At 46.8% G+C, this 14,312-nt stretch overlaps 2 protein-coding genes and 2 long non-coding RNA genes across 6 annotated transcripts in view; 2 read left to right on the top strand and 2 right to left on the bottom strand.

Annotated features, from left to right (window-relative positions):
* MOCOS (molybdenum cofactor sulfurase) overlaps positions 1–11,599 on the bottom strand; it is a 70,747-nt gene extending 59,148 nt beyond the window's left edge. The window contains exon 1 of one of the 2 annotated variants that reach the window (XM_044934655.2): positions 11,225–11,599. The gene's annotated coding sequence lies outside the window, so the exon portion shown is untranslated. Of the gene's footprint in view, positions 1–52; positions 186–11,224 lie in introns of those variants that run through there. The other variant, XM_044934654.2, reaches the window with a different exon arrangement.
* On the top strand, positions 224–1,828 carry LOC112581378. The gene is made up of 2 exons (XR_003105913.3): positions 224–347; positions 918–1,828. It is a non-coding gene; the product is annotated as an uncharacterized LOC112581378 (long non-coding RNA).
* LOC102409482 lies at positions 8,399–13,281 on the top strand. Its single transcript, XR_327254.4, has 2 exons — positions 8,399–9,268; positions 11,764–13,281. It is a non-coding gene; the product is annotated as an uncharacterized LOC102409482 (long non-coding RNA).
* ELP2 (elongator acetyltransferase complex subunit 2) overlaps positions 11,739–14,312 on the bottom strand; it is a 46,986-nt gene continuing 44,412 nt past the window's right edge. For both annotated transcript variants that reach the window (XM_045164050.1, XM_045164049.1), the window contains 2 exons: positions 13,918–14,031; positions 11,739–12,304 (listed from right to left, as the gene is read on the bottom strand). In XM_045164050.1, coding sequence (XP_045019985.1) covers positions 12,148–12,304; positions 13,918–14,031 — 271 coding nt within the window. In that variant the 3' untranslated portion in view covers positions 11,739–12,147. The remainder of the gene's footprint in view (positions 12,305–13,917; positions 14,032–14,312) is intronic.

The following is a 14,312-nucleotide window of genomic DNA, read 5'->3' as shown; positions in this document are numbered from 1 at the left end:
GAACACGACTGAAGTGACTTAGCAGCAGCAGCAGCAGCAGGCAGGTGCGTACCTTCGGAACCGGGTAGTTCGAGTGCTACCCAAGCAAAAGCTCCGCCTCCGCTCCATCCAGGGCCCTGTATCCGAGGGGATCACTGCCTCCAGTGCGGAGGGCCGGGTCACACCCAGGTGCGCGAATCGCGTGGCCGGAAGTGAATGAGGAAGCGGGTGGGCGGGTGCGGGCCGCTTCCCAGGATGGAGTGAAAAGTACTGGAGCCCCAGGGAAGGGAAGGCGCCGCAGGTGTAGAACCAAGCCGGGGCTGTGCTGAACCCACTGTGGGAAGCCTGAAAGTCTGGAGGGAGCTAAGGTGAGGACTCAGATTCCGGTCCTTGGAGACCCACGGTGGGGCCCCAAGAATGAACTACTGGCTCTGTCGTAGGAAAAATGGGGCATGAGAGGATGGTCAAGCTCATATCTATCCTCGGGGCAGGTTATGCAGATAAGAATTCAAGAGCAAGCCACAGGAAAATGAAAGGTTTAGTTAGAGGCACAATCCATAGACAGAGTGTGAGCTGTCTGAGAAGGTGGGAGAGGTGCCTGGAAGTGTGGGGTGCTTAGTTTTTATGGGCTGGGTCATTTCATAGGCTAATGAGTGGAAGGAATATTCTGTCTTGGAGAAGGGGCAGGGATTTTCGGGAACTAGGGTAGCAGCCACTTTTTGGCCTTTTATGGAACTGCCACTGCTCTGGTGGGTGTGCCCTTTAGCAGAGGCTAATGTATTAGAGTGAGTGTATGAGGCTCAAGGTCTACTGAAGGTCAAGTTGTCCGCCATCTTGTGCCTAGGAGGCTCTAACCAGTTTTTGTTACATCCTGTTCCTGTCAATAGTTTCATCATTCTTTTAACAGTTGTGCTCTGCCCCCTTCCTTCCTGTCCCAGCCCTCAAGCAAGCTGCAGTGGGAAGGGAGCCCAGGAGACAAGTTCATTGCCTGTGCTACCGCCAGGCCTGCGGTCGCCTTGGGATGCATGACAGTGAGCAGAGCAGACTCCCTGGACTAGCCTCTGCTCGTATAAAAAGCACCCCCGAGGACCCAGTGGCCCACTGTGAGAGCCAGCCCTCCTGACCATGCCCCCAGCACCAGATCTGGGAAAGACCCTGGCAGGGAGGGGCATGGAAGTGGTGGTTGTTGTGGCCCAGTCTGAAGGCATTGGGTACAGAGGCTGTAGCACCTGGGTGGGCTCTGCCTGAAGACCGCTCTGGCTCATCTCACTCACAGCAGAATCCCTAGGATCTTACTGTGGAAGGAATGAATGCATCGATGGATGAGTGCCCCCGTTTGCTCCTTAGCAACATCACCCAACCCACCTGCCTGTGCCACACCTTCTAGCCATGCTTGGAGCAGGAACCTTGGGCATCTCGGCCTCCGTTTCCCTACCTATAAGTTGGGGGAATGGTGGGGGGTGGTGCTCCCCTCACCCCTCTTTTTAATGCCCTTCTTCTCCTTGAGGACAAGTTTTTCAGGAATTAACCTGCAAGAATTATCTGGAAATCTGTTAAAACGCAGATTCTAATTAAGTTTGGCAGGAGTGGGACAGGTTCTAGGTTTCTAACTAGCCTGGGTGATACTGACGTTAGCGTCCACGAACTGCACCCTGAGGAGTGACAGCCTAGGTCATTTCCCAGGGAATGGACGGAGTGCTTCTCCTCAAGGTGTTATATGGCTGCGTAACAAGTCAGAAATCCACAAGGGTGCTTAAGACAAACTTGCTAGGAAACAATCTGAATGGGCCAAGTCAGAACTCCTTAAAAAAATTTTTTTTTAATTGTATTAAATATACATAACATGAAATTTACCCTCTTAAGAATTTTTTTTTTTCTTCAGAAGCCAGAGCTCTTTTTTTCTTTATTTTTGGTCACAAGGCATATGGGATCATAGATCCCTGACCAGGGATCTAACCCATGACTCCCACATTGGAAGCTTGGGGTCTTAACCACTGGACTGCCTCGGAAGTCCCTTAGCTATTTTTAAGTGCCCAGTTCAGTAGTATCAAGTTTATCCACCTGCTGTGCAAACAATCTCCAGAGTTCCTTTCATCTTGCAAAACAAGTTCTGTGCCTGTTAAATAAGAACTCCACGTCCCCCTCCCCCAGCCTCTGGCAACCACCATTCTACTTTCTGTACACAAAAATTGGGCTACTCTAAGTACCTCCTATGGGTGGAATCAAACAGTATTTGTCTTTTTGTGACTAGCTTATTTCACTTAGCATGATGTCCATATAGTAGAATGTGTTTAGAATTTCCTTTTTTTAAGGATCTTCCCTGGTGGCTCAGACGGTAAAGTGTCTGCCTATAATGCAAGTAGAACCTGGTTCAATCCCTGGGTTGGGAAGATGCCCTGGAGAAGGAAATGGCAACCCACTCCAGGACTCTTGCCTGGAAAATCCCATGGACAGAGGAGCCTGGCAGGCTACAGTCCATGGGGTCGCAAAGAGTTGGACACGACTGAGTGACTTCACCTTTTTTAAGGCTGAATAATATATAGGTTTCCCTGGTGGCTCGGACGGTAAAGCATCTGCCTGAAGTGTGGGAGACCCGGGTTCAGTCCCTGAGTCGGGAAGATCCCCTGGAGAAGGAAATGGCAACCCACTCCAGTACTCTTGCCTGGAAAATCCCATGGACAGAGGAGCCTGGTAGGCTACAGACCATGGGGTTGCAAAGAGTCAGACACGACTGAGCAACTTCACTTACTTAGTTTACTTCCTATATATATGTGTGTGTGTGTGTGTATGTATGTGTGTATATATATGTGTATATAGGTATATATGTATATATATATGTGTGTGTATATATATACATCTATATATATATAGGTTTAGGTTCCACTATAGGTATATACCTGCTATATATATGTGTGTGTGTATATATATGTGTATATATATGTGTGTGTGTGTATGTATATATATATGTTTAGGTTCCACTATAGGTATATACTTGCAATGTGGGAGACCCAGGTTTGATCCTTCAGTCAGGAAGACCCCCTGGAGGAGGACATGCCAACCCGCTCCAGTATTCTTTCCTGGAGAATCCCATGGACAGGGGAGCCTGGTGGGCTACAGACCGTGGTATCGCAGAGAGTCGGACATGACTGAGCAACTAACACACATGTAGGTATATACCATATTTTTTGACCCATCCAAAGTGATGGACAACTGGAATACTTCCACTGCTGGACTATTATAAACAATACTATAAACATGGGTGTGTGAGCATTTCTTTGAGATCCTACTTCCGGTTCTTTCAAACAGATAACTGGAAGTGGAATTGCTGAATCATATGGTAGTGCTATTTTTAATTTTTAAGGAATTACCACACTGTTTTCCATAGCAGCTGCAGCATTTTACGTTCTGACCAGTAGTGCACAAGGGTTCCAATTTCTCCACATTCTCACCAGTCCTTACTTTCTGGTTTTATTTGGTTTGGTTAGATTTTTGTTGTCGTTATAGTAAAGCCATCCTACTGGGTGTGAGGTGGCTTCTCACTATGGGGTTGATTTGCATTTCCCTACTGATTGCTGGTGTTGAGTATCTTTTCAGGTGCTTATTGGCCATTCATATATCATCTTTGGAGAATTGTCTGTTCAAACCCTTTGCCCCCCTTCTGTTTTGAATTGGTTGTTTTGGTTTTTTTTTAAATTGAGTCATAGGAGTTCTTTATATAGTGTGGATATTAACCCTTCATCAGATACATCATTTGTGATATTATCTCCTGTTCCGTAGGTTGCCTTTTCACTCTGTCAACTGTGTCCTCTGATGTACAGTGTAGAACGCTTAAGATCATTAAAAACCACTGAACTACCCTTTAGTCAAGAAGTATCCTTAAGCTCCTGGTTCTGCCCAGGGCCCTGCATGCTCCAGAGGATGTGAAGATATTGTGCCTACAGCCACGTAGGGACATGACTCAGACAGCAGGGGCTGAGTGCCCTGTTGCTTGGCTTCAGAATGCAGGTTAGAATGGCAGGAGGGAGGAGAGAAAGGAGCTACTTCCAACCAGGAGTCCAGGGAAGGCACCCCAAAGGAAAAAGCCTGAGACCTGGGCCACAGTGAAGAAGGGAGGGCAGGGTGGAGGGGGACTTCAGGAGCCTCAGTCTCCAAGATTCCCTGGGCCTCTCCTGCCAGAATGAGATTGTCAGAAATTAGATTGCTCACTCCTACCCCGCCTGAAGTAGAACCTCCAGTCCCCACCAGTGAATGTCTTACACATATGCATCATTCAATAAACTCCTGTGCTACAGACCTGCCACTGCTTTGTCCTCCCTGGTCTAGCTGCTGGCCCTAGGACCTTGCAAGAGCCTGGTCTGGTCCATCCTGAGGTCCTGGCAACCAGCCTCAGGACCCAAAGTTTAGAACTTGGTAGTGAAACAACTCTTCAGATCCTCTGGACGACCCTCTCTCACCAAGAACCATGAAAAATATGTGTGGTGGTTCAGACAGTAAAGAATCTGCCTGCAAGGTAGGAGGTGTGGATTCATTCCCTGGGCGGAAAGATCCCCTGGAGGAGGGCATGGCAACCCACTCCAGTATTCTTGCCTGGATAATCCCATGGACAGAGGAGTCTGGTGGGCTACAATCCACAGGGTCGCAAAGAGTTGGACACAACTGAGCGACTAACACTTTCCCTTTCATAGCCAGATTGGGTAGACAGGTGAGGGAGCCCTGTCCCTCCCCCTTGGTGGGGCTTTGTCCCTGATCCAGCCCACTGAGCCTGGCTCTGTACTCAGGCTACGGTCCCTGGCAATGGGCTCCACTCTCGAGGATCTCCACTCTACAGAAGACTTTCATTCATGTAGTATTCATTCATGTGCTCGCTTAGAAACAGTTCCGTGAGTGCCTCTCAGAGTTAGAGCCTGTGGAGGTCAAGGAAGGAGGTAGGGCGGGTTTGGGGGTGGGTTTTGAAAGGCTGTAAGTCAGGCCAAGGGACTGGAATATCATTCTGAAGATTTTTGAGCAAGAAAGTGCCCCAAAGAGGTGATTTCAGCCAAGCTGTCTAAAGACTGTGACCAGGCCAGATGGTGGGGTGGTCCTCTTGCAACTGTCCAAGGCTGAATTACTGCAGATGAAAACGGACTCTGGCAGGGACAGTCGTTCAGTGTCCACTGGGGAGCTGCTCCATGCTGGGAACCTGGTGGGCGCTGGGAAGACAACAGTCCACAAGGCAGCCTCTGGGCTGAGAGGCCCCCGGACAGTGAAGAAGATGGGTCCGCAACCAGATCACCGCTCCATACTGCAGAGTGCTGGAGAAGGGGCCTGTCTTCAGAAGGTTGAGCCTCCCTCACCTGGGACTCCAGAAAGTCCGGAGAAGGGGGAGGCGGGGAGCATTCCATGTTCGGTGGCCTAGAGGCACAGAAGGCTCAGAATATTCCCAAAGCAGGACCTTGGTTGAGGCTGGAGCACAGGCTCCAGGGTGGAGATGAGGGGAGGGAATGGAGAGGAAGGCGAGAGAGCTGTCAGACCCTCCAGTGCTGAGGAGCCTGTCTGGGGTACAGGAGAGACGGGAAGAGGTGTGTCTGAGACCCCTGGCAGTCCAGATATATTGGAACCAAGATGGAGCTCAGTTCAGGACATCTAAGTGAAAATTCAGGCCCCAGCCTCAGGAAAGACAGTGTCAGTTGGAGACACAACTCATGGGAGGGGCCTGTGGACAGGTCATCCCAGGAGCTCTGAAGTGTTCAAAGGAAGAGTCAAACTCCCAGGGACAGTGACATTTAGGAGTCATCTGCCTCCGTGCCACTGATGAGTGAGAAGGTACAGTCAGAGATGGGAGGAGAGCCAGAGCAGAGCACCTTGGTGGTAACGAAGCCTGAAAAGCCAGTTAGGATGAGGACTAATCAGACTATTGAACTTGCTTGGTGAGGTCGTTTATGCAGTGACCTAAGTGATCATGTCCGTTGTCTGGGTGGGGATGGAAACTCCATTATAATGGCCTGGTCTTAAATGGTGAGGAAGGGTAGAGGTTTTTCTATTGGCTAAAACCCCCCAGGCCTCTTGATTGTAGAGATAGTTGGAGGCTGCCAATTACAATGAATCATATTTCCTGCCAGGTAAAATGAGGGTGGATGTTTCAGAGGAGGCTGAATTTGATTTGGATGATGAAATTAGTGTTTCCTGCTAGAAGTGAAATGCATACCTCCCCAACAATGAGAACAATGATCTAGATATCCTGGTACCAGAGAAATCAGAAGAGGGTCTGCTGATTCATTGGTTAAGAATCTGCCTTCCAATGCAGGGGAGCCAGGTTCAAATTCTGTTCAGGGAACTAAGATCTCACATGCCATGGGGCAGCTAATCCCCAGCTCTGCGACTACTGAGCCCATGTACTCTTGACAGCCCTCAAACCATAACTAAGACCTGATACAGACAAATAAACAAGTAAATATATATATATAATTTTTATTTATATATAAATTAATTATATATATATGCACACTGTTGCATAGCAGAAAGTAAGAGAGACAGCAATGGAGCTGGTTTCTCAGCAGAGCCTGGTAGGGTGGAAGCTCTGGTAGAAATAACTTGAGAGCAGTGGAAAGAAAGATCTGAAAACCCCAGGAAGCTCCCTCCCCTGGACTGACAGGAGACCTTCTCTGTGAATAGAAGCTGAAAGGGCAGCTCAAAATCACCATGTTTGGGAACAGGGCTCTATTATATCCAAACTCATGTTCAAAACAACCCCCTTGACCCCACCCAGTACTAGGCAGACCACAGGAGCGAAAGGGTGGGTGGACCCACAGCAGGCATCTTCCTGAGGCCCTTTCCCTGGGGTCCTAGCTTCTCCCTGTTCATTCAAGGAGTGAATGAACAAGGCCAGACCACTCCCTTCTTGTTCCCCTCTACGCTGTCATCTTCTTCCTGCTCTTTGTCCCCTCTTTATGCCACCAAGGCAGGGAAAGGGTTTGATGCCAATTACTCCCTTTACTGACTGGTGGCTTACACTGGAGAATGCTCCCCCACCAGTCAGCCGTGTTATCAAACTTATTCTCAAATTCAGCAACTATTTCACAGTACATGGTGCTAGATAGATTAAACTGTGCTAGATGCTACAGAAAACAAATCAGATGCCCTGATGTTTAGGCTTTCATAGGCTTGTACACTTGGCTCTCACTACCTAGCCAGCACCCACTGCCCCTCCGACTCTGCTTTGGCAAATAGCCCCATGTGGGTCTAATGGGGCTGACTCTGCCTCCAGCCCCAGAACAGGTGATCTCACGCTCTTGCTACAGCAGGTGGGCAGGCTCCAGCCACTCCATGTGCTTTCCTCTGCCCACTGTGGTTCGTTGAGAGGGGTCACTCAGAGTAAAGTTAGGGACTTCACTTTTAAGGGTTTATTCCTTTTTTTGGCCTTGTCAGATCTTGCAGGATCTTAGTTCCCCGACCAGGGACTGAATCCAGACCCTTGGCAGTGAAAGCTCTGAATCCTAACCACTGGACCACCAGAGAACTGTGAAGGGTTTGTTCTTTTTGATATGCATGAGCAAGGCAATCTGTCACCTCAGGGGCTGCGCCCATCCCTCTTGTAGCCATGAGGAAGGGCAGCCCTAGAAGACTGACACATGGAGAGGGCAGAGCTGAGAATCAGAGACAGGGAAACAGGGTCCTGGTCAAAGTACCCCTGTGCTTTGTCCTACCACTGGACTTTTTTCAGTTACATGAGCTAATAATTCCCTGTATCTTTTTTGAGACAAACTTTTCTTACCACAGAAAGTATCTAATTGATACTTCTTAGGATATATGGGCTTCCCTTGTGGTTCAGACAGTAAAGAATCCAGCTGCAATGCAGGAGACCCAAGTTTGATCCCTGGGTCAGGAAGATCCCCTGGAGAAGGGAATGGCAACCCACTCCAGTATTCGTGCCTGGGAAATCCCATGCAGAGAAAAGCCAGGTGGGTACAGTCCATGGGGTTGCAAAGAGTTGGGCACAACTGACAGACTAAGATACACACTAATAAAGACAGGAAGCAACAAAGGCCATAAAAGAAAATGAGAATAAAATACTATGAATTCAGAGAAAGAATCCTTGAAATGAGGGGAAATAAAGGCTCTATGGAAAGGCTCTTTCCAGTAGTCATGTATGGATGTGCGAGTTGGACTATAAGGAAAGCTGAGCACCGAAGAATTGATGCTTTTGAACTGTGGTATTGCAGAAGACTCTTGAGAGTCCCTTGGGCTGCAAGGAGATCCAACCAGTCCATCCTAGAGGAAATCAGTCCTGAATATTCATTGGAAGGACTGATGTTGAAGCTGAAACTCCAGTACTCTGGGCACTTGATGCGAAGAGCTGACTCATTTGAAAAGACCCTGATGCTGGGAAAGATAGGTGGGAGGAGAAGGGGATGACAGAGGATGAGATGGTTGGATGGCATCACCGACTCAATGGACATGGGTTAGGGTGAACTCCAGGAGTTGGTGATGGACAGGGAGGCCTGCTGTGCTGCGGTTCATGGGGTTGCAAAGAGTCAGACATGACTGAGCGAGTGAACTGAAGTGAAAGGCTCTATGGAGGTGACACAAACTGAACTTTAATTTTAACAGTTACCAATTATTGGTGTCTTACTAAATCTAGACCTGGGGCTAGCATTTTTAAGGCATTGGCTCATTTAATCCTCAAAACAACCCTACAAGGTGGTTACTTTTTATGAAATGAGACTAACATTTGTCCTCTCTTCCAGAATACAGCAATTCAATTCTCAGCTAAGAACCACCTGCAATAAAGATTTCATTTCCAGCCTCTCTTGAGATACGGCTACAAGATAAAATTCAGGTCACAGAGATTAACCAGAACTTGTGTGGACTTCCAAGTTTTCTTAAAGTTAGGGGCAAGCCTCTTATGCCTTCCTCCTTTCTGCTGGCTGGGATGCAAAGATCATGGCAGGAGGCCAAGCAGCCATCCTGGAGTGAGGAAGCCACACACTGAGGATGAGGGCAAAGAGCCTGGGTGCCCTGATCATGTTGAGAAGTCTCCCTCCCCAACCTGCCCTGCCTACCTAGATTCCTTTTTAGACAGAAAACTTCATTCTTGCAATAAGCCAAAAAGAACATTTTGCGTTTTCTTTCACAGAATTGAATCAAGGTCAGACTGACCTATTAATACTATCTGCACTTACAGAGACGAGAAAAGCTTACCCAGACACAGCCAGTGTGAGCCAGGGTTCAAACACAACTCTGATTCCTTACCTCCGGGTTCCAACCCTCACCCAGACTCCCTTGAGAAGTACACAGGATTTGTACAGAGTGGGTAAGAAGACCTTGCATTTTCCTTACAGACCACAGAATCCTTACAGGATTTTCTGGAGTGGCGAGGATTTCTCACTTAGGAGAGGATGATTCTGTCCTTTTATTTTATCCCCGAATTGGCGCAGTCTCCCTCCAATCCCCATCTGTCTTTGGAATCACTAACCACAGCTGCTTCCCCCGAGGCTGCTGGGAAGGCAGGGATTTGACTCTTAGTTGTCCAAGATAAACACTGCCGGGAACACAACCCAACCACCTCGCCTCCTTCCAGGAAAGTCCTGTAGGTCAGAAGAGACTGCTTAGACTGACACTTGGCATCAATCTGAACTTTGATGCCGTAAATCAGGCAGAGAAATGAAATGATCAGGGCAAACCGGCAAGGGTAGGTATGTAATCCTGAAATACTCCTCAGCGCCTCCAGAGCAAAGCTGCAAGACTGTCCCTTTGCTTTAGATGCTACGAACTACCAGAGTACGGTTCAAAGTGTTCTCCAGGAAGAACAGATTAAGACCATCGTGGACTTCCCAGGTGGTCCAGTAGTTAAGGATCTGCCTGCCAATGCACGGGACACAGGTTCAACCTCTGGTCTGGGAAGATCCCACAAGCCGCAGAGCAACTAAGCCGGTGGGTCACAGCTACTGAGCCAGTGCCTTAGAGCCCGTGCTCCACACCAGTAGAAGCCACCACCACGAGAAGCTTGTGCACAACTAGAGAAAGACTAGCAAAGACCCAGCGCAGCCAGAATTTTTAAAAAGACTAGACCATCATGGTAAAATTACAATGTGTGTGTATGAAGCTCCTGGGAACATTTACTGAAACTGAATGACACAGATGCTTCAGGACAACTTGGGAAAACTATTTACAACTGGTCAAACAGTAACCATGAACTCGGCTTCCCCAAGGGCAGGACTGCTTTCAGAACTTAGGGTGTGCTGGAGAACGTTCCAAAGGACTGTTAAGTCCACTGAGTGCTCTGAAGTCCCACACGCGAGGCATCTGAACAAACTACTGTGTTCCAATGGGGAGATCCAGATCCTTCCCCGGATTAGCAGAGAAATCACACTTTAGGGCATCCTGGTTTGTGGTTAAGACGCTGAGGTGCTCACTGCCTTGGTGCATACATGCTCATACACGTGTGCTTACACACACACACCACTAAAGGTCTAAGACAAGTTTATAGAGATTCTGTAGTTCAGAACTGCACTGTCCAAATATGGGTATAGCCAGTAGCCACAAGTGGCTAGCAGACACTTGAAATGTGGTCAGTCCACACTGAGACGGGTTCTAAATGTAAACTGCACTTTGTAGGATACAACGATTTATATACAAGGGTAAAATATCTCCATAACTTTTATATTGTCTGTTAAAATGATCCTATTTGGGATATACTGGGTTAAAACAAATGGGTCATCAAAATAAATTACACCTCTTTTTACTTTATGTGGGTATGATAAGAATTTACAGAGAAGGCAATGGCACCCCACTCCAGTACTCTTGCCTAGAAAATCCCATGGACGGAGGAGCTTGGAAGGCTGCAGTCCATGGGGTCGCTGAGGGTCAGACACAACTGAGCGACTTCACTTTCACTTTTCACTTCTCCAATTCTCATGCATTGGAGAAGGAAATGGCAACCCACTCCACTGTTCTTGCCTGGAGAATCCCAGGGACGGGGGAGCCTGGTGGGCTGCCATCTCTGGGGTCGCACAGAGTCGGACACGACTAAAGTGACTTAGCAGCAGCAGCAGAATTTAAAGTACATAGGTGGCTTACACTGTATTTCTGTTGGACTAAAAATAGCAGATAGTTCTGCTCTAAAAACTTTCATTTAGACTAAGTATCACTGAACTCCTCTGGAAGCAAAATGTCCTGTTAGATAACAGCATAAACTCCCACCCCTCCCTCTTCCAGCACATTTATTACGTACGGTGCCCCTCCCTCTTCCAGCACATTTATTACGTACGGTGTGCGTTTAAGGGGCAGTCTGCCAGGTGGCTCGCTTCCACAGGGTCAGATGCCTCCAGCTTTGCAGGCTCTCCCACACCCTCTCTGAAGCTCTCCCCATCCAGCTCCCGAGCGAGTGTTCAGCTCTGGTGGCCCACTTCCCAAACCTCTACGGGCACACCCAATACTGTCTTTCTGGCATGTTTGTCTGTTCCTACCGCTCACTCCCCCTGGGGACATCCTTCACTCTCATGACTTCAGCCTTCCTCTCGTGACTCATCCACGTGACCTCACAGAGGTTCAGATGATTCGGAATACTACTTTCCAAGCCCCTTCATCTGTCATTTTAAATGCTGCTATGTTCTACTTTAAGTCAAACCCTGAAGGAATAGAAGGGAGGGACTGCAGTTCAAACTCACAACCACCTGCCAAATTCCTAGAATGGCTGGTATGTACTGGGAGGAAGGGGTCAAGACCACACTTTGTGTGGTCCGTTTATTTACAAAAACTGTTAAAATAAAAATTGAGTAATCTGGGTTTTATCTCTTTATTTTTTAGGTCCTCCCTCGGAAGAGGGCAGTAAATAATAAAATGTCCCAAACAGCAGCGTATGAAAACAGAAGATGAAAATGACACAAAATTAGGCAAATTTGGTCATGAAGAAAGGAGGGGCAGAAGCTCTCAATCAGAAACACACAGATGCAGGTCTGAATCCCTGAAAGCATGGACGAGGTTCTGAGAGTATGTGCATATATAAACATTTTGAGAAAAGAGTCTGTAGCTTCCATCATATTTCAGAGGGTCTGAGACTCATATAAGGACTACTGCCATAAGGCTTAAAAACGAAACTCGATGCAAGAACGAGGTAAAGAAAGGTTATCCATTTACATGATAAATACTCTGCAGACACTGATGGGTGTATGCTTGTGGTCACTAGGTCCACTACAGCGCACATCTGTTGACTCTGTGTATCTTCACAGTGTGATCTTCACCACAGCTTGCAAACTGTAACCATTCAGCACCTTCTCCTTCATTCTGTTCAGTCTTTCCATTACAATTCTTCCAGCATAATTTTTTGATAGCAAGCGTATGACTTTGGCTAAAACAAAGAGAAATCATGAGATGAACATATGCTACGACTATGAAACATTTCACTGGCTGCTCAATTCATATTAATTAAATTAGTATGCGCTTCCTATTAGTGTTGTTAACATAAATGAAAGTCAAAACCTGAACATCAAGATGTGCTATCACTAACAGTTTAGCAATTTTATTTTAACCTTGAAAACATCTTACTTACCGACCAAGGACACCACCAAAAACAGCAAGAAACAGACAATGTATTTCTGTCAAATTTTGCTTTAATGATCAGTGGAATTCAAGAAATGTCTATTGAAATTAAGTCTTTCAGGTAACATTACTACTAATTTGGTAACGGTAATGTTAGCAATCCAAATAATATAAAGTAAGTCAGGAATCAGTTCTTGCAAATCCAAAGTCATCATAATGACAAAAAAAATTTTTTAATGAAAAACTCAAATTCTGCACATGTCCCCTGCCCATGCTTTCTAAGGGGCTTCCTGCCAGTGTTGACTTTCAGGCCATGGACGTGGTCTGGGTACCAGGCAGAGGCAGAGTGAGCATCGTGGGCAGGGCAAACTGAAAGGAAGGAAAAGAAGGGAGGGGAGGCCAGGAAGAGAGAAAATTTCAAGTGCCTGAAATACGAAATTTCATTGGCTTCCTCTTTCTTAGGTAAGCCAGCAGCATGAACGATTTCAACAGCCAAATCCAGCCTCAGAGAGGTAGGAGCGAAGCCATGAGAGAAGCAGTGACAAATCAGATCTCATTTTAATATACTTAAATAAATACAATTATCATAAGCATTAACATGCTCTGCTGATAAGGAGACAAACTCCTCTGGAAGAAATAGCTTGTACAATACATGTCTCTTGTCATCAAGCCAGTGACCTTCCTCATGGTGCTGTTGTTTGGAACTGTATTTGAAGTTATATTTTGGATAGTTTAAACATACGAATGTTGAAGAATCCTAAAAAAAAAAAAAAAAAAAATCTAACACAGAATGATGTGTGACTTTTTTGCAAGTCTCGTCATTTCTAATGCATAAAATGGGTGAAGCTGATTGACAAGTGATCCCTGCTGTCCAGGCAGGCGGGTGAGGAGGAGGCGATCAGCAGCAGGCGCTCTGAGCCGGCAGAGGTGACGCCCAGGCCCAAGGCTCAGAGCCCTCGCTCTGCCTGAAGCGGGTCACAGGGCTGGGAGTGGCACCTGGAGGTTTGCTCCGTTTTGGGAGCTGAGCTGAAGTGGTCAAGCATGAGATCTGGCTACCAAACACAGTCTATAATATTTCCAAAAAAATCACCAACATTCTGAATCAAATTTTCCTAAAATTCTACTGTGGTCACATTCTGAAACCCATCATTTTGAAATGCATTTTCATCTCCAATGTGTTATCTCTAAAGATAATATCAGGCAAACAAGCCATGTGGTCAAATAAACTTTTTAAAAATAAGTGCAGTATAGTAACAAATGTCAATTTCAAGAGAGTGCCACAAAATACAAAGGTACCAATCGGAGTTAAGCACCAGGAATGGATTTGTGTTCTTCTCCATGAAAATGAGGCATGAGATATGTTGGTAAAGACTCCAACGATGTCTATCTGATCTGGTGGAAGCAAAAACAGGAAAGAAATACCTTTGACTTGTTTCTACACAGCGGATCCAGTCGTTTATTTCTGGAACTTGATCGGTCTTTTTCCAGGAGTATAAGCAAATCTTTCCACACTCTAGTCCTACTGCAACCACATATCTGTTTTTAAGACAAAGGTGAAGGCTGATAAATTTAGCATGAATTTCTTCAGGGTTCCTGACTACCTCTGGCTGATGAAGGACTCTGTTTGGACCCAGGGTCCAGTGTGCTGCTCTGCTGTGCACTCAAGAAGCTGCCTCTCCATCAAGGGAGCACAGTTCTACCTCTGTCCCTGGTGGGTAAGGCCCATGAGCCAGCGCTTCCCTGGCTGGCTGCGGGGCCCTCAGTCTACTAAAGATACTAGTTATAGAGAAAGTAGCACCGTCTTCCATTTGGTGAAA

The sequence above is a fragment of the Bubalus bubalis genome, chromosome 22, assembly GCF_019923935.1.
Source record: "Bubalus bubalis isolate 160015118507 breed Murrah chromosome 22, NDDB_SH_1, whole genome shotgun sequence".
Taxonomy (NCBI): domain Eukaryota; kingdom Metazoa; phylum Chordata; class Mammalia; order Artiodactyla; family Bovidae; genus Bubalus; species Bubalus bubalis.
Note: the sequence above shows the minus strand (reverse complement) of the source record. Positions and strands in the feature narration are given on the sequence as shown.